Below are 22,113 nucleotides of genomic sequence, written 5' to 3' on the forward strand. Positions count from 1 at the left end.
TCTCATGACACAGTAATAACTGTAGATGTCAGTTAAAGTTAAAGGTTACACTTTAAAGTGCAGTATGCAGGTGGTGTAGATTTGTTTTGGGGATTTTGCTGCTTGCCTCAGAACTGTGCTGAAATGCTTTATAGTTTATTTTACAACCAGGATGTATCTTACAGGGTTACAATATTTAATCTGAGCAGTGGTGGAAAAAATTAAAATAAGGACACACTAGAGGGCAGTTCATCATGTTTGGTTTCACATTGGGTCACTGGAGAGGGCACTTTTTTATTTTCCATAGGGGCATCTAAGAGATATTTGCTCTGTTTCGTCACCCCCGGCCCCCGGTGTCCACCGGTGTTTGTTGTTTATTTCTTTAGTGTGCCGTGTCCTCTTTCAGGTCTCCGTGGAGGTCGTATGGCTCAGGTCCCTACTTGGTGACATGAAGTTGCTCGATGTCCTACTTTTTCAAGCAAACGACTCCTAAAGTGACATAAATTACTAGACCATGGACCCCCATTTTATCTTCTGATAGGATTTTTTTTATGATGATTTATTTTTTTTACAGTTTATAAAATTAGTGACTAAAATATTCACACATTCTGTCATTGTGTTTCTCATTGATGGAATTATAGAGAAAATAAATTACTCCCATTCTTTCTCCTCAAAGGGCGTCCCCTTTGAAAACCACTGATTCACATTCTTAACATATATTTTATAATCTACATCTATCAGAAATGTTGTCATGTTAAACTGCATATACAGTGATATCATTGGTCTGTTCTGTACACGTCTGTCTGTCAGGAGAGGGACCAGTGCTGCTGTAGAGCAGTGGTTCCCAACCTCGGGTCTGCCGGAGCCCAAGCTTCATGTGTGCTAGAAAGCTTAAAAAGTATACACAGTGGGCCTATATCTCAGCATTTGTTTGACTTCTGTGAAGAAAAGTTAATGTACAGTAAATTATTAAGGCAGCTGTATAATAGAACAATGACCTAGTGTCTAAACAGGAAATATTCTGCTTAAAACTCATCCAGATCACTTGCACAAACTTCTCGCAGCTACTGAGTTCACTATTTGGGTTCATTGTACAGTTTTAAATTTGACATGAAATATCCATAAAATATGACACTAAGTCAGGAGTCGCCAGTTTACTAAATTATAGAAAAGGGGTTCTTTAAGGAAATAGGTTGGGAAAAAACATCATTAAACAAGAATGATAATGGTAATATAATGATAATAATAACCTAGAAATATGTTTTGGAAAGTCAGAGGTATAAATCAGTAATTCAGCAGGGAATAGTGGAAACTTGGCAATATATGGACATCCAGGGTAGGGAGTGTTATAACATTCAAAAAGAGAGAGTTAGAATTAGGAAAAGTAACAGTAGAGAAGATTTTACTAATGTTAAGATTAGGACATACAAGGTTAAATGATACATTATATCTAATGAAAAAGATAGATTTTTAAAGATAGACTGTCGAACCTGTGCTGATGAAGGTTCAGTATGGAAAGGTAAAGACAGGACAGGGTGGTGGATGTGTGAAGGGAGTACAGGGGATCTGCTGGAGATAGAGGACAAACAAATACAGGTTCAAAGAGCTTTAATCAAATAAAACAGGTCTAATATACAGAATATAATTCCAATACACTCCGATACAGTAGGAGGCGGTATACACCTTTAACGTTGGTTTGTAGAAGAAGATGAAGAACAGGTTGGGAACCAGCACTATAGAAAGCAGCAGGCCAGAAGAAAACACTGGTGGAAGAAGTTCATCAGGAAGAAGCCTCAAACACAATACATAGAAACTTTAAAGAATCCGTCAGTGCTACGTTTCTATCCGACAACCCGCCTCTCATTCAATACGGTCACAATAAAACATGTCAGATAATACAACCGCAGATGAAACGGGGGGGCTCGCTAGTGGAGACGACGGGGAGCAGCGGGGCTTTAACCCGATACCGGAGGTCAACACAACCCCCTCCTCCAGATTCCTGCAGGTTGAACTGGACCTGAACGTCCAGCTGCGGCAGCTCCGCTTCAGCGAGCCCGTCCGGTACATCTACAACCCGCTGGAGTACGCCTGGGACACCCACCGCGGGTACGTGCAGAGGTACTGCCGGGGCGGACAAAGGATCCTGTTCTTGGGGATGAATCCAGGACCCTTCGGCATGGCACAGACAGGGGTGAGGACAGCACTCAGATACAGACAGAATGCGGAAGTTATAACAACAACAACAACAACAAGCAGAAAACATGTGATATCTGTCGTATTTTTAGCATCATATTACTTCCTTTATTTGATGTCTACATGCGAGCAGCACTTTGGAAGAACAGGAGTGCATTTTTTATTTAGTATTTGTATTTTATTAAAACATCATGAAGCCAAATGGTATTAGTCTGAATTGCTGTTATGCATTTAAAATCATCAGGGGACACTGAAAACCCCATATTCATTGTGTGTCAAGTGTGTGATGGAACTAAGTGAAATATTGTTTGAAAATACACACCATTAATTAACATTATCAACTGAATAAGTTAGGTGGTATGTATTATTACTCTATTATTATATCTGTCTTGACTTACAGTCTTGTGGAGGGACCGTTCATTCATATTCCTGCATGAATGTTGACCATGTGTAAAATGAGGCAAACTAACATTTGATCAGGAGGGAATCATTGTATTTCCACTGTTGTAATGTTTTCTTATGCAGCTCTCCTCAAGCATACTATATTACTTATACTCCCAGGTTGAGCAAGCTTCTTCTAGTTCCTCTCACCACATGCTGCTTTGCTGGTTATTTATAACAAAGACAATTTTCTGACTTCATTTTAGACTCAATGCTGTGTCTGTGATGTCTTCAAAAAAAAGCTAAAATGATCTACTTCTCTTTGCACAGGTTCCCTTTGGGGAAGTGAAGTCCGTTGTCGATTGGCTGGAGATCACAGGGGAGGTCGGGCATCCTCCTGACGAGCATCCAAAGCGACCGATCACGGGACTTGCCTGCACTCGGAGTGAAGTGAGTGGCGCACGTTTCTGGGGCTTCTTCAAGAAGCAGTGTGGCGAGCCAGAGCTGTTCTTCCAGCACTGCTTTGTGCACAATCTATGCCCGCTCCTCTTCTTAAGTGCCAGTGGGAAGAATTTAACCCCCCCTGAGCTGCTTGCAAGTGAACGGGAGTCCCTCCTGGCCCTCTGTGACACTGCACTGTGCGAGGCAGTGAAGGCACTGGGCGTCTCCATGGTGATCGGGGTTGGAAAGGTGGCAGAGCAGCGGGCGCGGCGAGCTCTGTCAGCTGCACGTGTCAATGTGCGAGTCGAGGGCATCATGCATCCATCGCCCCGGAACCCGCTAGCCAATAGGGGCTGGGAGGAAGTAGCCACAGCCAAGCTGACAGAGCTTGGTGTCATGTCGCTGCTGAACAGAATGGGAACTAATTGACCTTTTCTGACACTTCCTGCCTTATCAATAGCAGCATGAGGTGTGCTCACTCTGACAGTGTGAGTAAGAGACTCAGTGGACATGTGAACTGATCACTGGTTCAATATACTGATAAGAAGTATACGCTTTTATGGATCAGTGCATGCAGAGAGCCATTCTTTGTAAAAAAGAAATCTATACACTAATGTAAGTATGAGGTGCTTCGTATATGTTTATATTCAAAGTGTGAGCTCAGGGCGTCTGTGTTCTTGTTGATTAATTCATTAAACTGGACTTTAGTTTGGGGAGAGGGCGTAAAGCTTTATACTTAAAATAAATGTGTATAAACTTTAAATTCACTTTCATTAAAAATCCTTTAAACTACAGTACAGTGAGTGCACATATTAATAATTTACCTATAAAAAGGTATTCTGTGATACAATTTCTGCATACATTAAATAAACATAGTCTTGTTCTATGTTCAGAAGAAGTACTCAGGAAGACAAACATGTACACTTTACAGACCTTAAAGAAAATACTGTTTATACTGTGTATATATTGTTTATGCTTGACTACTGTACAAGTTCTTTTGTAATTTCCTTATTTCTTTTTAATTGTCATTTATTTTGATAATGTGTTTTATTTCCAGATTGATTTTATCCACAATTTTACTAATTCAGTATTTTGTATTTCTGTGATCACTATTCTTGAAATGAACACCTTCCTTTTTAAATAAAGATGGATAATGAAATATGAAGTAACGTCCTACCTTTGTTACTCAAAGATGAAGGTTTACTTATAACTACGGCTAACATTTAGCATGTTACTGAACTGTACTAAATATTATTCTGCTAACATGCTGAGTAAAGCTTTAAACTGAGGTTTCCTGTGATGAACTGCAGAGCTGGACAAGTGCAAATGTTGATCTGTTGGTGGAACCAGATGAAAACATTATGACATGTCACAGTAGAAAAGCACAACACAACATTAAAATGTATGATGGCTGGATTCCATTTAGCTGCTTCAGTTTTAGGGTCCTGGTGTTGTGCATGCTGGATCACTGTCACACTTACTGGGATACTTTAGAGCCGTCGTTAATGTTATTAGTAACAACTGTGCTTTCTTACAGCATGTCTGTGAAAGTGTAGTATGCCTGGCTTGTACAGCCTGCCAGCATTGCCAGTTCTTTAGCCAAAAGCAGTTAATGTTTGATTTTTCAGGAACACCAACAGATTTTTATAAGCCTCTGTGGTTTCTCAATCTACATGTTGGATCTGAAAATAGCACTGAATTCCACAAAGATATGAACAAAATGAGTGGAGACCTTTTTAAAGTTGCTTCTCTCAGCAGCTATTGCCTACCCACAAGTGCAAGCAGGAATTTAAATCACATATTCAACCAATTACATGTGGGGAGCAGAGTTTTCCCTGGTATTTAAAGAGGCAGAGGTTCAACTAGGGACAAAGCGCCATGCAGCAAAGTTAGAGGGACACAAGATCCATAACACACTGAGCTGGATCTGTGTCAACAGGGGTCCATCGCTTGGCATCACAGCAACTCGGCACAGTATTCAGCACCCGACAGACTTGCACTCATCTACAGTGTTAATACACTAATGTAAATGTCTACTTGTCAAACTGCCTGCTGTGATAATCTGTGATTCTGGATTCACATGTGAATCCAGGGACGCTGGATAAGTTAAACATTTTTTATGAACTACTGGTTTTGGGGGCGGGGGGGGCTCTATGTCCAGCACCCGTTTGTGTGAATCCCCAAACTTTGTGCTAAAACTACACTGCCATCAAGTGTTAAGAAGTGGGACCATGATTCTTACACAATCATTGTCCGACTTGGAGAATATCATATTTGTTGCTTGTATCCAACTTAATGAAAATGGATGATGTTGATGTTGTAACCCCATGAAGCATATTTTATATTTTCAGAGCAGTTTTAAACAAATGCAGGAAATTTCCACTCCACATGAAGACACAGTTTGCGTTGTGTTGTGGATGTCTGTTGTTGGGATTCTGCTGTTTTTATGCCTTTCACTGATTTCAGGACAGTGACTTCACTGAAGTTGTTATTAAGAGAAATGTTTGGACCTGAGCACAGTGCCCCCCTTTCCTCACCCCTCCACTGCCACTACTGAGAATTGCAATGAGCAGTAACTACCAGCAGCAGATCCTGTATCCTATAACAGTATGCTGTGATGGGAGTTGGAGTCTGCAGCACCACTTTTCCTTCTGATGAGCTGTGTACTCATGAACTGCACCTCCCATGAGTCACCCAGCATCACTCATTTTACTTAGGGGTCCACATGGTTCAGGGGATGTTGTGAAACTCCTGACAGGATTGCTTATCACTAGCTACAGATTGATGCACAGCTCTATCTTTCATGAGGCAGCGGAAAAGACATCACATTAAGTTATCAGCAGAATAAGGTAAGTAAACAGCACTAATAGTTCAGTAATTTATTAAGCATTAACCTATTATCAGCTGCTCTTAGAAACCCATGAATATTTAATTATAGCAGATAGAACCAATAACAAAAGGGAAGATATATCTGTTAGGGATGAATATGTGTTTTGGTTTTTATTTTATTTATTTGAACTATCTGTGTATATGAATGCAGCTATTATGTCAGTTTTGTGTGTGTGTTTTTTTTTTAGGAATTAAACATAAGTCATGGAAAAACACCATTGTTTCAGTATTGGAATATAAAGCAGAGCTATTAGTTGGCTCAGGACTTGGCTAAGGTCAATAACTAATTTAAAAACTGTGTTTCAATAAGATTTTGTTGTAATTTATGATGCAGGTTAATTGTTGATCATTTTTTTGTTGAAATAATAAAGTCAAGTATAAAATGTGACACTGTTTAGAGCTACAAACAGTCAGCTTAGTATCTATATTTTCTGAAGATTACATGGTATAACCTCAGTGCTCAGTAGGTATATGAGCTTGTTGTTTGTAAACAGATTATGGGGCCATAGGCGACTAGTGTTATGACCAAGCTGCATTCCTGAACTGATTCAGCTATCATCTTGCATCAGCTGTTCTCTTCCAGACTGAAACTGGAGCACATTTCACTGGATCCACGTATGTTTTTTCTTCCTAAACAGAACAGCTTCCTATTACCATGGATAAACAGTCCACAGTGGTGTTTCGAAATGTGGGGCAACTCTACTTTCCCCAAACCAGAGTCGAGTGCCACTACAGTCTGAACTCTGACCATCGGTGGAGCAGCAGTGACTGGATTGGGATTTTCGAGGTAGATCCACCCACTTTAGCACCAGCCCCCCCCCTACACACACAAAAAAAGAAAAACGTTGTCTTAGCAAAATTAATTTACAATTTTATTCAATATTGTGTATGTTATCATCTCACAGGTGGGCTGGTCTTCAGTGAAACAGTATTATACATATACATGGGCGCTTGTTCCTGAAGGCTACACTGAGGGGGCTAGTGTCAACTGCTGTGCACTTTTTCAGGGTAAGAATTCAGCCAAACATCTCAATATTCTCAATAGACCTCTTTCACAGTAGCCATTTTGACATGAAATAGAAGGGTAAAATGATGTAATTCATTGTAAAATTATACTTATTAAGGCTCTGTTCCATTTAGAGTAGCAAAGCCTTTCAAGTGAGTCAACATGCACAATAGGAGAACGCTGACTCTGTTAGTATCATTGGTAACACCAGTGTTTACCCTACACTGATGGTTCGGTGTAGTCAGAGCTGTGCTCTGTGGTGGAATGTAACTAATTACATTTAACTTGGTACAGTACTGTTGTTTTGAGTTACTCACTGCAACAAGGTGTGAAGTTAAACCACTGGAGGTTGTGCATGGTCATTGTTATCAAAGTTAAACTAATTTGTGTGGGTGTTTGAGAGCTAATTAAGTGGTTATTGTGCTCCTCTATTAACATTGTTTGTACTTAAGCCTTATTTTACTTTATTCTACCATACAAATGTAACAAACAAACAAATTTAAGAAATATCTGTGTCTGCTTGATACAGCATCCTACCTGCCCCGCCCCAGTGCTGTGGAGTATGAGTTTGTATATGTGGATAAGATGGGAGAGGTGTGTGCCCGTAGTCGCTCCTTCACGTTTTATGCTCCCAAGCCTCTGGATGAGCTGGAGACTCTGAAAGAGGAACGAGACGAGGAGGACGGAGAGGAGGAGCTGCTCCTTGTCATTCCCAGGGCTCAGCTGCTGCAGGTGGGAATAAAAAACCTCAGCACCACATTGAACTGTTTACTGATAAGCTACTCTTCCCTTCATAGTAAAAAAGAGCTGGGATATTTAATAATTTCATATAACAAAAAATTGCCAAAAACATATTACAAATTGAGAAAAACTATCCAAACTCATCCACTCTTTAGTCACAAGGCCCCTCAGTGTGCTTGCTGTCTACTATCGCTGTAGTAATCAGTTGAGTAGAACCACTGACAATCTATCTTTTTGGCGATGTTTGATGTTTGAATATCTTACATTTAAAGAAAAATGGAATAATGCAATAAATAATGCAAACCTCTCTCCGTCCTCTCTCCTCATGCTGTGAACAGAGTCGGCTGGAGGAGTGCTTAAAAAGACAAGCGGAGATACAGCAGGCTCTGGACATGACAAAGAAGGAGACAGAGAACGAGAAAGAGAGCAGCGAAAATGCGAGGAAGGAGTGGGGGCGTGAAAGAGAAGCAATGAAGGAGGAGATCTCAGAGCTCAGAAACAACATCAGACAAAACTATGAGATGCTGAAGAAGATGGAGGGAAAACACAAGGTACAGACAGGCCATACCGCCAGATTCATGGTGGTAGCCGTTTCCTTTTCACCTCCAAATTGTTCTGAATTTCACCGATAATCATAGATAGAATAATCTTTAATAATTTTTCTTCTGTCCACAACACTGAAAGGATGTGAAATATAGTCAGGAAAGTCTATCCTCTGAACTGAGTAACCTTATGGCTGAAAAAGCTGAGAGTCAGCAGCGAATCAAAGACCTGGAGGAGGAACTCAGGGTCTTGAATGATAGAGAGACAGAGGAAAACATGGAACTGGAAAGGCGAGTGTTTGAGACACATTCTAGCTTAATCTTAATCATCTTGGTATATTTATTTCCTTGGGCCTAAAACGAACCTACTTTTTTGTCCCACAGGCTGAAGGAGAGAGTGAAGAAAATGTCTAGTCAAATGAAACACGATGAGGAAAAGAGAAAGTCTCTGCAGGTGATTGCTTCTTCTTGTCTAGTAAAACAGTTTGATCAGAGGACTGAAGGCCGGGCAGCTCTTAAAAGTCCTCCAACCCAACAACTCACTGGAACCAGGCCAGATGGAGATAGTTAGGTGTCTGTATCTTAACTGCAGATGTAGAGCCTGAGAAGTTTTAACTTTCCCGTTACCTCTCGTGGCTACATTAGGCCAGAACTGTGACTGTGCAACCCTCGTCTCTCCGCAGGTCGAGAACGAGGCTGCTCTGCTGGAGGTGCGAGGGCTGCAGGAGCGTCTGGAGGCTAGTGAGCATGTAGCTGAGAGCCTGCGCAGGGAGCTGAGGGAGCTGGGTGCTCGTCAGGGCCATGCCCACACCGAGCTGCACCAAGCCCGGCTGCAAGTGGCCCAGCTCACCCTGCAGCTGTCTGAGGAGAACCTACTCCTCAGGGAGGAGCGTGCCAACTGGGCCCTAGAAAGAGAAGCATACAAACATGCAGCAGAGGTGAGGATGCTGCAGAGCCTGATGCTGCAAATACACAACCCATATGTCCACTTGACTTAGTTGTTAATCTTTCTTTTTTGTTTTTTTATGCAGGCTGATAAAAAGAAAATACAAGAATTGAGCTGTGAAGTGCAGAGGAAGGAGGAGTGGCTCCAGGAAGAGAGGATGGAGAGGGAGAAACTAGAACTAGAGCTTGGGAGTGAGAGACATTGCAGCAGAGTAAGTAAATCAGAGTACATCGCAATCACTATTCTTCAACACACAAACACACTCTGCTCTAAATATAACTGTGCGTGTGCCTCAAATCTGCATCATCAGATGCTCGGATTACATTTTGGAAACTGGAGAACGGTGCCAGAGTTCAGCGTAGTTCTTTCATTACTCACACACAGGCACAAATAGAAAGGCTTCCATGAACAGTGAATAAACATTTCCTCTCACTGCCATGTGATCCACAGCAGGAAAGGGGACAAGCCAAGTCAAATGTGTAAGTGTTCAGATGGTCTGAGTTTAATGCTGCTGCCCCCTGTAGGTGCTGCTGAGCGACACGAACCGAGAGCTGCAGGAGCTGAAGGCCAGCCTGAGGAAAGCCCAGAAAGAGAGAGAAGAGCAGCAGGTGGACAAACAGGCAAGGATTCCACAGCAGATCACATATCCAGCTTATATTGTTTTATGATATATATGTTAATAAGATTGGGCTTTTGGTCAACTGTATTTATCCTACCTAAATGTATCAACATATGTACAGTTTTGTTCATGTTTTCCTCTTTTGCCCTTTCAAATTGCTCATGTTTGCAGGGTGGCTGCACAGAAAATACCCAAAGCTTAGTCAAAAGAGAGAAATAAATGTATGCATGTAGCCAAGGCAACTTGGAAGCAAAGGCCCAACCAACTCAAATAAAATAGCTGAGAAAGAATTTTCAAGATTTCAGGGTCATATTTACAGTCAGTGGTGGAAATTAAAATGGTGGTTGATGGTGGAACAACTATTATTATTTTAATTTTATGCTACTTCATACTTCAGTTCAGTTTTCACTTTTGTGCAATACTTCTACTAGTAATGGAGTGTTTCTGCACTGTTAACTGTTTTACTTACATAAAAGATCTGAGTACGTCCAAAAGATATTATTTGTCACATATACATACAAGTACAGATAGTGAAATGTGGTTGGGTCAAACCCTGCAGTGCACAATACAACTAAAACTATTATTATACAACAAAATGCACACAAATACATAAACAATAGTACATAAGGTTAAAAGGGAATGGTGCAAATAAAGTGACAAACATATTTAAATGGAATAAGTGCAGGTATAGTATAATTTAAACAATATTCATATGCATATAGATAATATTACACCACTGTTTACAGTCAACCTGTAGCACAGATAAAATAACAATAGTGTTGACAATGATATCTTCAATTACAAAAACTAAGAAACAACTTCAACAACAACAAAAACACTCCAATTTACTTAATAAGATAATTTTTTCTTCCTTGTCTTCTTCCTCTTCTTCTTCAACTCTGTGGGTTTGGAATTGGACAGGACCTGTTGAACTGCATTCATCAGTTAGAGCAGAGGTTGGAGGTTGTGCCAGAGGCTAAATCAAACGGAGAAATTCCCATGTGTATCTGTGAGTGATGAAGTCTCTTTGTACACAGCAGTTCTATTTCACTGCACTGTAGGCTAATGAGCACCAAAGTGAGGAGTCTGTACTGATTTAAACAGCTGCTGGCTCTTCCTCTGAGGATGACGAAGATGCTTCTTCAGCTTCGCCCAGATCCATCTCTTCACCTCTTTTCCTGTCCATTCACCTGGAACAGCCCAACACAGCCAAGGTCCCTGCTGAGACACGCACCCAGAACAAAGAAGACCCACCAGCGTCTGACACACAGGTATGCCATCCTATTCATGAGTAAACTAAACATGGTTTAACACAATGTGCAATCAGAGCTAACAGACCTGAGCAGGCAAATATTTGACTAGTTTCCCAGTTGAGTCCTGAAGCATTTTACTTTCTATTTTGTTTTTCAGCAATGACAACTCAAAGATATCAGATGTCAGATTTGAATACAAACTCTGATCCACTTTACTGGTTCCCACTCAAATGTTTTGGGTGTGTATATTATTAAACAACAAATAGATCTGCAGTTTACATTGAACTTTGCTTCTGTCTGTTTAATCAGGATGTGAGGAGGCAGTACTGTGAGAACAGCGCTGGAGAAGGGAAGCGACTGATCCTACCAGAACTTGTCAACAAGGTCATGAGGTGACACTTCTGGCTTACCACCAGTCACACAGCACTAACCCTATTTCCTCCTCCAAAACTGGAATCGCCTCTCCTAAAATATGATGTGATGACTTCATTCACACTCTCCGCACTGGCAGACTGCTTGCTGTTGTATAAACGCTGTCTTTGAGCTGACTGGGCACTTTCTTCTCTCATGGGAAGAGAGTGAAAATAAGTGTATAATTAAGTGTAATAAAGTGTAAATAATATCATAGTAAGAGTAAAAATAGCAGCAATAAAAAAAGCAGTAGATCAGCAGGAGCAGAGACATGGGATTTTTACTGACAGTGTTTCAATTCTCTTTCACTCTGCAGTGAGCTGGCTGACTACCCTATGTGGTAACATAAAGGATGATGGACGGCAAGTTGAAGAAATGATTGTGCTTATTTTATTGTTTTTCTGTAGCTATTCATGTAGAAAATGGCCTTCTTTATAGTGTATTCGAAGAAAACATGTCACAATTTTTAAGTGTTGTAAGTCTTAATTGTCCAGAATTTTATTTGTTTTAATAGTATAATAATGTTTTTATTACTGCTTTTGGATTATTAGAAGAACACTATGTGCTGATAACACGACGTTTGTCTTCATATGCTTCTCATCTTCATGCTCTTCTTTAGACTTTCATATGTAGACACCAAGTATTGGTTCAGTTTATTTAAGAGTCCATTTGTAATTCCTAGTTGGTCTAGCTTTTTAACTGATCATACTATGAATATGTCTTGCAAACTAAAAGAGAAAACAAAAAAAAATGCCATGATTATCTTGAAATGAATACATTGCATCTTGTTTTGGGGGCAAATCAGCCCATAACCTCTGCATGAGTGTGAATAGAGTGGGTGTGTGTTACAGAAGTGTGAAATGTTCTGCTGCAGCTTGTTGATCACAGTGTCAGGCTGGAAGAACATGTTAATGTATGATTTTTTGTTTTTTTGTCTTTATTTATCTGTTGGAGAGACAGGGCTCTTAAATAAAATATGATAATAAATACATGTTGATGGCAGTCTGTCTTCTGGTGAAAATATGTGAAGGATTATTTACCATTTTTTGAAATGACCATACAACTAAAGTCTTGAATAATAGCTGTGTTTCCATCCTGAGACTTTCAATGTAGAAGTGTGTACAATGATGGCAAAGAAGGTGACAACTGGACACTGAAAGTCTGAGAACAAAAAGCGCCTTTATCAAAATACAAGAAAGACAATGACAAATAACAAATAAGCAAACAATAAGCAACAAATAGCAAAAGTAAAAATGAAAAACAAGAACAGACCAGTGTGTGTGTGTGTGTGTGTGTGTGTGTGTGTGTGTGTGTGTGTGTGTGTGAGGTCCAATTGAAATGAAACTCACAAGTTGTCTGAATCCCTGAACATGAAGAGTTATTTGCACACTACAAAGATTGTGTTTGTAAAAAGGAAGACATCAGTAAAAAAAACAACAAAATGTAACAGAGATAAGATGGTTCCAGCTTCAAAAGTAGTTTAAGATAAAGAAATCTATCACACAATACAAAGTGAATATGTTTCACATCAATGAGCTTAACAGAGTCTTTATTAAGTAATCTTGTTTTGTTTTTTCCAAATGTGATGTAATATGTCTTTGGTCTGTTTTTTTTTTTTTTTTTTTAACTCACACTTACATATAGAGCTGAGGCCTTTGTGACCTCTTCCATGGCATATCTATTGCACCAGCTCAAATTCAAGAAAAGAAAGAGGTTTGAGAAATAGATAAAAGATACAGGAAAACAATTCATTATGAAATATCTTAGTAATATGATGTAGAAATATCTTTAAATACTAAACAACAAAGTATGTAGGATTGGCTGACGATGTGCGTGAGGAAAAACACTGAAGATAACTCTTGTTTTTTGCCTCAGTCTAAAAAACATCATTATGGCGTCAGTGTTGATTATTTAAAACTTGAATCAACTGTTTCCCCGATGGCTTTAAGTCTGGTGCTAAAGACCTATTTAACTTCTGTGTTGGTGTGTTGCCACAATGGTCATGTGGGATCTGCTTTCTTCTCTTTCTCTGCTTCATTCAGGGAGTCAACATCTCCGCATATGATCCCCCTTTTTTCTGATATCATATCCTAGCTTCATCTTTTAAGACTCATTGTATCCCTCATTTCAACTGCATCACAAATATGCTGCAGCTGCACTTCTGCAGTGTTTCCTGCCACGAAGGACAACATGCTGATGGAGAATCGTTTCCCTTACAACTATTAAGGAGTTTAGTAACTCACAGTCTTTCATTACACAAATACAATGACAACTGTATACATCTTGGTTTTAAAAAAAAGCTGTATAGTCTCAATGAAAAACAAAATAGTAAGTATTTATTTTACAAAATCCATGTTTCGCATCACTCCTTAGATACAGCACACATGAACAAACATCATTTGAAAGTATCGTCCTGTGCTTCAGCAGACAGGTCGCCCGATGTAAAGCTTTGGTTTTGTTTTCAATTATGTTGGACGGCTGCAACCTCAGTTACAATTGATCATGTGATTAGTCAGCTTGCATCGCCATCAATATCCTACTGTCCACCAGAAGTCTTAACATTTAGTTTTATGCTACAAAACCTATTTTATGTGCGTTTTTAGGAGAATTGGACTTCTGGATAAATGCTTGAATTATGGCAGTTATGACGGGTACATCATATCTCGACAACATCGCTCTGTGTGTTGGTAAATGGTCTCAGTTACACTCTCATGCGCACACACATACACACCTGAGGTTTTCTATGAAGTAAACTTCTTTTAAGGGTTATGTCTGTTTGGATGATTATTTGCTCACGCTTACAAAATTAAAATATTATGGCTTAACGGTACCTGGTGCTGCACCAAGGGCATGTGCAGCATGGACAACAACTTCAATTTGTTATGATCCCTACTCCTCGGTGCAAGAATGTTTGTTGAAAGATGGGGGTGGTACGTTGAAGCATTGACACCAACAGTTTTCTTAATATATTGTATTGACAGGTGAGATATAGCTGTGATCCTGAGATGTGTGATGACATTAAATCTACCCTGCAGATTCTCAAGTCTTTTTTTAAAAAAATCACTGTGTGTGTTTTTGTCGAGAGATGGGGATATGTTGCTGCATTTATTTTGCATTCTTTGTTAAGAATCTTATTTGGCTCACAAGCACCAGAGCTGAAATTACAGTATAAGTTGTTCTTCTCATTCAGATGTTTCAGAGATTTCCATACCATGTGCTTGTTACATTGTGAGTTTTGAGTCCTGCTCTCTCTTTGCTATTGCTCTCTTTACTATCTTTACTATTGCTTTTTACTGTTTTCAATAAAGCTGAAATGCATAAAATTTAAGACAAGCTTAAAAAAAACACACATATGTCCAGTCAAATCTGAGTGGGACTGAGTGAAAAATATACAAAAAGCAACACAGAGTCCCACAAACAGGCATAAAAGAAGAACAGAAATGTGTACATGCTTAGAAAAACCATACAATAAAAAAATAAGTAGCATATCTCTGAATAGTAATAAAAGGAATTCTGAGAAGCCATCTGCGGCTAATGAACACCACAGAGTTCTGTTGTTGCAATGTATTTTTACCATCAATTTTATACAAAGCATAGCCCTTATAGATAGCAGAGGAGTGCATTTTCTTATGTCCACCACCTCTTGTTCCTCTTTGGGTAGACAAAACACTTTTGAAATATCTTTTAGACAGTCTCATTTTGGCACAGTGATTTTTCATGGCGCTCTCCTCAACCCACTGACATTTAGTGCTTTTGCTTCTCCCACTCATTGCTTCCTATACTGAATTGAACACATTTTCCTTTGAGTCAACATGTACAGTATATGTAAATGTGCTGTATGCAACACCGCTGTTGTATAAGAGCCTAATTCTGTGCGTTTTCTGGGAGGAGATAATCCTGGGCGAGGGCTCAGTGATCCGAAGGAGGAAGCAGCATCATCGTGTCTCTCTCACTGTGTTTTCCCAGTCACACCTTTCTTTTGTACGCCCGTTGCCACCTCCCCACTCGGCTCCCCGTCACTGTCTGCCCCTCGCTCTTTCTCCTCATCCCAGTAGTCGTCCTCTTCCTCCTCCTCTTCCTCCTCAACGGTCGACTCATATGTGGCCTTCTCCTCTTGTTTGATGGCTTGAATGGCGGGGGGAGCGGCTGCAGCGCTGTCCCCCGAGTCACTGCTGTCCTCGAAGGCCTCTGGATTTTCAAGCATCTCTCTGATCAGTGGAGGCATGGGGCCCGGGATCTCCGTCTTTAGTGTGATGGCTCTTTCTGCACCTACAGGCACACACACACACACACACACACACACACACACACACACACACACACACACACACACACACACACACACACACACACACACACATATATTTAGTTAATGGTTAGTGTATAAAAGTGAGACGAGGAAGCCTTTCACACAATGTCCATGAGACACAGGAAGCGCTAACTTTAAGGTTTCATTCCCTTTCAGAAGAAATGCCTCTTCATTGCTACATTCTTATATGCAGATGCAGGTATATTTTCTATGACAGAACTAAGTTGCATACATAGTTCTTAACATACAATTTAAAATAATCTATAGTCTTATTTTGGAATGAAACTCTTCAATTGATCTCCAAGGTGAATTTGCTTAATTATTTATTACTAGTCATCTCCCAAACAAGACCGGGTATTGTTGATACTGATACTAAAACAATGTTAAAGGTTGTCTTCACACAAGAAGCATTTGTTTTTTTTTTTGTCTCAGCAAACTCTTATTTATTTTCCCTACATAAATTATATTCATTCAGTTCCACTTCGTATTTTGCCCCTGGTCATCCATCCCCCACAGTTTGAGAACTGGTCTAGAACATTAAAGAAAAATGTAAACAAGAATAATAATCTGACCAGACATTTGATGACATCTTTCAGTACTTAACACTTGTTGATACTCAAGATTAGATATCCAGACATGATATGATATATAAAAGCTCAGCTGACCTTTGGTGCTGATTCCTCGGAGGTCTGTGACTTTCATCAGCATGCGGGGAAACATGTGAGGCTTGTTCGGGCGTCTGCGGCGGGTGTAGATCTTCAGAGCCTCTAGCAGGGGCTCCTGCAGCTTGTCTACTTTCTGTGGCTCCTCCAGGTCCATACGGTCTGAAACAACGAGGGGGAGGAAGGGATAGATATGGTAAGAAAATGTTAGCAGTTTGTAAAACATCTCGCAAAATGATATTGAGATAAATAAAGTAACATTTTTAAAGACTATAAGCTTATATCATCATGTTGGCAGGCTCAACCTTACCCCCGCAGATGAGGCAGATTGCACTGAGTAGGCCTGTCTCCGTGTCGTCCATCTCCAAAGGCAGCAGCTGGCCAGCAAAGGCAAACACCAGGTCTGTGAGCGGGCCGAAGCCAGCGTTATGCATCTGGGTCCTGTTGAGAGTCAGGCCATCTGAGAAGGTCATTGTGTCCTGTTCTGGGGTGTAACGAGTGCATATCCTCAGCATCTAAGAAGGGGGAGAAAGAAAAGAGATGAAAAGTTAGTAAGTTAGTAAAATGAGGATGGTGGCTGCAGAATCACATTAAACATGTTCAGGAGCTGTTATATATCTGTTGTACATAGACAAGTTAAGTAGCGTGACAAATGAGAAAGCGTTAGGGATGTGTAAGGGGTGGAAGGGGAGTCGGTTAAAGAGAAGAAGTAATAGGAGCATGTGGTTGGTACCAGGATGTCCAGACATGCAGATTTGAGGAGGGTGATCTGGTCAGCGATGGTGAGCGTAGTGAAGCCTGGTAGCCGCTTGGCAAACTCCACAATCTTTATAATGCACTTAGTGGACAGCTCACTGAACTTATCCCACAGGCCCAAGTCCAGCTGTACTCTGTGGTCAGCACTTGAATTCTGGGAGAGAGAAAGAGGGACACTTTTGACTGTGTGGCTGTGCAGAGTCCATACTGTGTGTCCTTCTGGCAAAGCGGTGAGCTAATGCTTGAGTCAAGAGTGAGTGTTTTAGGGGTGGATGTGATTATGCATTTTAAAGAAAACTCACTGTGGTGTATTTTCCTAGTTGGCACAGAGATGGAAAGGTCTCTTGGTGAGCTTTGCTGACTTTTTTAACCAGCTCCTCGAGTTCTCCACTCAGCTCATAGTTCTCTGGCAGCACCACCTCCTCCTTCACATCCTTCTTCTTTTTGTTCCTGTCATTACGTACCGCTACAGGCAAACACAGGCACACAGTTGACACACTTAAAAAGCCAAACTCCCCATGAGCTTTTTCTTGATAGTCATCATAGAGTATTATTTTGTAAAGAAATTGTCTCATGTCTTCCTCTCACCTTCTTTGGACATGCCAACCTCAAAGCACTTCTGCAGTCGACAGTACTGGCAGCGGTTGCGAGTCACTTTGTTTATCTGACAGTTCTTGTCTCGGTGGCAGGTATACACCATGTTCTTTTGAATACTGCGCCGAAAGAAACCCTGGAAGCAACACATGAAAATGTCTTGCACACTGCTTCATGACAGGAAATATGCTCTTAATAAGGTCTTAGAATATCATCATTTTTAGCCATGGTAGCAGCTTAGCTCTAGGGATGGCAATGTCGGTCTATCGGAGTCCACTGCTTTAGTCCCAACTTAATTGAATGGACTGCCATTTGCTTTGGTACAGACATGTCCACCTCAAGATTAATTGTAATAACTCTGGTGATCCTGAAATTTCATAGTATAGTATAATCAAGTATATAGTCACAGAGCCATTAGCATGACTGTAGACTTTTAGTCTTGCTTATTTTTCTGTTGTTTATGTTATTAATAAAGTGCAACATGCTCAAGATTGATGCATTACATTAATTAGTAGCCTACTAACACAGGAATGGTTGGCTGAATTGAGAAGTCTTCTTTTTGAATTGTGAACATCCATTTATTGGTCTGAACTACAAACACACAAGACATCTATAAAATGTTTGCCATAAGATTTCTAAAAAAAAGATTTAAGCTCTACATTTCCACTTTTCCATGTTTTAGTCAATTTAGATGCAGCAACAATTTGCTGGGCACATCTGTTTAGCTCTGTTACACTGATAATGTGCAGTAATAGTAAGAATACACTAGAGGGCAGCATAGCAAAAGCAAACATTACAGCCATGCACTGCCGGTATCTGTCAGGCTCTAGTTGAACATCAGGTTTTCACTCTGGCCTTATTTTCAGTGGACATCAGCTGTTCACTTCATACATGTCCTGTAAACTCTTCATGTGTCTCTGGCTTCATTTACCTTGCAGCCCTCACAGGAGCTCACTCCATAGTGATAACCAGATGATTTGTCCTGGCACACAAAGCACGGCTTGTAGACACGAGGAGGAGGAGGAGGGGAAGGAGAGCTGGGCACCATCTCCTCTGAGCTGGTGCTCTGGGTCTCCACCGCTGCAGAAAGAGAGAGAGGGAGAGAGAGAAAAGATTTAAGGCCTCTTATTATATCACAGCATCTTGTTTACATAAGTCTTTGAAACTATGATGAAAGCTAATACAACAACTGATTAAGAGAGAGTGGTCAACAAACAACCCCCAACCCCATGCAGGCCACCCCTTGGAGCCAGAAGGCAAGCTCAAAGGCAGACATTTTTAAGAGAAAAGGGAGGGGGCGGGGGACATTGGTGATTGACAGGGACTTAAAAGAGACACAATTAGCTGATGGCCAGATGGCCCTGCTGATAAAATGCTGATTGGCAGCTGAGATTTGATTGGCTTCTCCATTTACTGGTGAGTGGGGGAGCAACATACCTCTGTTGACTTTTTGACTGACATCTGAATTTTTGCATCTGCTCTGTGTGTTTGTGTGCACGCACGCACATGCGCAAGCTCACATTTTTATTTGAAAAGCTGTCCAACCAGACCTGCCTATATACCTCGAGCCCCATGTGAACAAACAGCGGCGGGATGTTTATGAGACTCGGCTGTCTCCCTCGGTTCCTTCTCACTGTCTCACTAAAGAAAATGGCACACTGTATAACACCATTTGCTGGCCACAGTCAGGCAAAGTCATTCAACTCCTGCCAATGAAAAACGCTCAGAACAAACAATGTAAAACAGACCTATTGACAACTACATCCAGCTGATTCCTAACACTTAATTATTAAAGCACAAAAAAGTGAAACAGTATCACGCCTGGTACACATTTGAAGGTGATGACTAAAGAACAACCAGATTCCTTCGAACATGCCTTTCAACTTTCACCTTCAGTCACCCCAACTTCACCTCCCTCTGCCCATTCCCACCCCCACTCCCTTGTTTCCTGGCCCTAAATTCCTCAGTGCAGGCTGGACAGGGTTTAATAGTTGCCCAGGCTCATAAGCGGCCCTATAAAGGCTGTGTCTGGGATGGGAAGGAGGCCCCCGGCCAGGCTGACGGCCTCTTTATTGGGATCCAGTCACCTTGGGCAGCTATTCACATCAACTGCTCCATCCTTGGATCCCTTCCTAGTAAAAATAAAGAATCTGGGGTCAAAAACCCAAAGTCACAGCCCCTCCTGTCACCTTCAATGGATAACACAGGACTGAACCAAATGTGGCCCCCACTCCACCACAGCAACCCCAACCTGAACCCACAGTTTGTCATTAACAAGAGTGGTAAGGTTTCAAAAAACAGAGAGGCAAAGGCACAAAGGAATAATCTAATAAAAAACAGAGGGGAAAATGAAAAGAGAAAGAAAGGGGAAGAAGGAGGTGAGTCCGAGGACAGAAACTTCCCAGTGGCCGAGAGGTTAAATAAAATCCTGAACATTTAACTTTGACCTTGACTGAAGAAGGCCATTACTAAATACATGACCAACAGCTCGCTTTAAAGTTCAAAACTGTGTTCAAATATGACGTTCAATTAATCATGACGGATTTCATCCTCAAGTGTTTCTGCGCAGCACTTACAGCGGTTGTCCTGCAGCTATTCGTCAAACAATAAATTGCTATTACAATATTAACACGATATAAGAAATCGAGAAATAAAACCTTGTTTTTACCTGGATAATCACATATTTTACTTTAACTATAACTGGTTCTATCGGGTTTGACGCAGTGATATGTAATTGTGTTTAATAATAGTTTGTATATAAATCACTGGGGAGACTGTTTCTCTTGGTGAGAACAATCTGAAATGGGAATACAAAACACACCACTGGTCATCCATTTTTGATGACACAAGCACAAATGTGAACATTTCTGTTGTTTAAAAGTCCCAAAGTGGGCTTAAACAACATTAATGTCCCTTTTAGCGTACACACAGGAAATATTCTTAACACATTATAATTCAAAAACATTGATGCTGCAGTGACATGACATTAAATAGTTCTATTTTTTCCACATTCAAACTATAGCAACAACTATTAGTCTAGCAGTGAAGCCTCTGTTCAGATGTTGTGAAAACTGAACCACTGTGTGCTGATTACCCCTTTATTTTACTTTGTAATAACTAGTAATGTTTTTTCCAGTTGGAGTATTTCACAATATGTCTAACAGTTAGTGATGTGTGCAGTGCATGACAGAAAAACCAAAACAAAACATAAAGTGTGTCATACATTTCTAAATGTTTAGATGTGGCAGGATTTTTCAAATCAGAAATAATCATTTTCATGATTCAAATTTATGTTTGCTCACTTGTTAATACTTGAATTTTGATTTGAGATACATGCAGTATTTAGAGCTGAAACAATTCAGCTGATCAACAAGAACAAACTTGTTTACTTTTTTTTCCCAGGCAAATGTGCCAAACTAGCGTTTTTTTTGTGACCAATTTATCACAGTTAGTTACAAAGGGCGTAAACAAAACCAAGTGCACACAGACACAATTATTTCCCAACAATAAAAAGAAAGAAAACCTGCCAGACATAAGCAACAGCAGAACCAACAGCACATGCAATCAGTATGCAAAAGGCCGTTCTAGCATTTGTTTTATCTGCTATGTGACCAAAGTCTTCAAGAATGCACCGAGCCCCTTGCTGCCAGTTTCTCACTTGTGAGGATTTGCTTTTTTTCTTTGTCTGCTGTGATAAGAAACTGAATATATTTCGTTTTGGACTGTAGACTAAATCTGAAGATAGCACCTTATAGACAAATTGATGAATTGAGAATGTAATTGGAAAATAATTGTTAGTTGCAACAAAGTTCAAAGTGGAACTGATCAGCAAAGCAGATTATGAGATTATCATTTCTGCCTATTTCATTTACTTTTTACAGAAAAGTCTATAAATAACATGAGTTGAAATTATTCAGAGTATGCAGGAGAACGTATCATGTTTATGAGTAAACAAAGAGCTGCTTGTTAAGCTGGAGGTAAATACTATTAGGTATTGAGTTTGGGGGCATTAGAGCCCAGGTGTAGGAGGTGGAGGTGAGAGGGGCGGAGCTGAATGAATGGCACTGTAACTCGATCACTGTTTTCTGTTTATATAGTAACACTGACAATGTAAAAGTGGCCCAGACAGAACAAGTGGAAAAATAGCTCCCACTGAAACGGAGAAGCTGCATCTGGCGCCAGGAGAGAGGTAGTGACTGACACTGTCTGAGGGTGGTGAGAGCGGGTGAGGAGGGACGTGACTCCCAGGAACATGACGGAGAGAGACAGGGTGAGAGACACTGGGCTGAAGGCAGCGAGGGGGAGAGAGGGGGAGGAGGGGACTTTACCTGGCGTGGAGAAAGAAGGAGAGAAGCCAAAAACTGTCAGCAGCTGTCATCACCCTGAACTGA

The 22,113-nt window shown here is 40.6% G+C and overlaps 3 protein-coding genes and 1 long non-coding RNA gene across 8 annotated transcripts in view; 2 read left to right on the top strand and 2 right to left on the bottom strand.

Annotated features, from left to right (window-relative positions):
* Window positions 1-487: 487 nt before the first annotated feature.
* On the bottom strand, window positions 488-1,755 carry LOC127372331 (uncharacterized). Its single transcript, XR_007886621.1, has 2 exons — window positions 1,663-1,755; window positions 488-1,548 (listed from the first exon to the last, which is right to left on the bottom strand). It is a non-coding gene; the product is annotated as an uncharacterized LOC127372331 (long non-coding RNA).
* On the top strand, window positions 1,701-4,159 carry smug1 (single-strand-selective monofunctional uracil-DNA glycosylase 1). The gene is made up of 2 exons (XM_051415910.1): window positions 1,701-2,170; window positions 2,884-4,159. Exons 1-2 carry the CDS (start codon window positions 1,865-1,867, stop codon window positions 3,421-3,423), a joined length of 846 nt encoding a protein of 281 aa, XP_051271870.1. The 5' UTR covers window positions 1,701-1,864; the 3' UTR covers window positions 3,424-4,159.
* Window positions 4,160-5,644: 1,485 nt separating this feature from the next.
* calcoco1b (calcium binding and coiled-coil domain 1b) lies at window positions 5,645-12,403 on the top strand. Of its 2 annotated transcripts, none has more exons than XM_051414682.1 (14): window positions 5,645-5,843; window positions 6,522-6,670; window positions 6,789-6,891; window positions 7,419-7,621; window positions 7,969-8,181; window positions 8,315-8,463; window positions 8,557-8,626; window positions 8,856-9,110; window positions 9,204-9,329; window positions 9,643-9,738; window positions 10,659-10,746; window positions 10,842-11,008; window positions 11,300-11,374; window positions 11,718-12,403. In XM_051414682.1, the coding sequence occupies exons 2-14, from the start codon at window positions 6,539-6,541 to the stop codon at window positions 11,718-11,720; spliced, it is 1,680 nt and encodes a 559-aa protein (XP_051270642.1). In that variant the 5' UTR covers window positions 5,645-5,843; window positions 6,522-6,538; the 3' UTR covers window positions 11,721-12,403. The 2 variants fall into 2 exon arrangements, with proteins under 2 accessions (XP_051270642.1, XP_051270641.1); XM_051414681.1 differs by having other exon boundaries at window positions 5,647-5,843; window positions 11,300-11,382.
* Window positions 12,404-12,561: 158 nt separating this feature from the next.
* Window positions 12,562-22,113, bottom strand: part of LOC127371711 (retinoic acid receptor gamma-A) — a 35,069-nt gene continuing 25,517 nt past the window's right edge. For 3 of the 4 annotated variants that reach the window (XM_051414684.1, XM_051414683.1, XM_051414685.1), the window contains 7 exons: window positions 18,654-18,802; window positions 17,717-17,858; window positions 17,431-17,594; window positions 17,106-17,282; window positions 16,683-16,887; window positions 16,376-16,534; window positions 12,562-15,670 (listed from right to left, as the gene is read on the bottom strand). In XM_051414684.1, coding sequence (XP_051270644.1) covers window positions 15,351-15,670; window positions 16,376-16,534; window positions 16,683-16,887; window positions 17,106-17,282; window positions 17,431-17,594; window positions 17,717-17,858; window positions 18,654-18,802 — 1,316 coding nt within the window. In that variant the 3' untranslated portion in view covers window positions 12,562-15,350. The remainder of the gene's footprint in view (window positions 15,671-16,375; window positions 16,535-16,682; window positions 16,888-17,105; window positions 17,283-17,430; window positions 17,595-17,716; window positions 17,859-18,653; window positions 18,803-22,113) is intronic. The other variant, XM_051414686.1, reaches the window with a different exon arrangement.

The sequence above is a fragment of the Dicentrarchus labrax genome, unplaced genomic scaffold, assembly GCF_905237075.1.
Source record: "Dicentrarchus labrax unplaced genomic scaffold, dlabrax2021, whole genome shotgun sequence".
Classification (NCBI taxonomy): Eukaryota; Metazoa; Chordata; class Actinopteri; family Moronidae; genus Dicentrarchus; species Dicentrarchus labrax.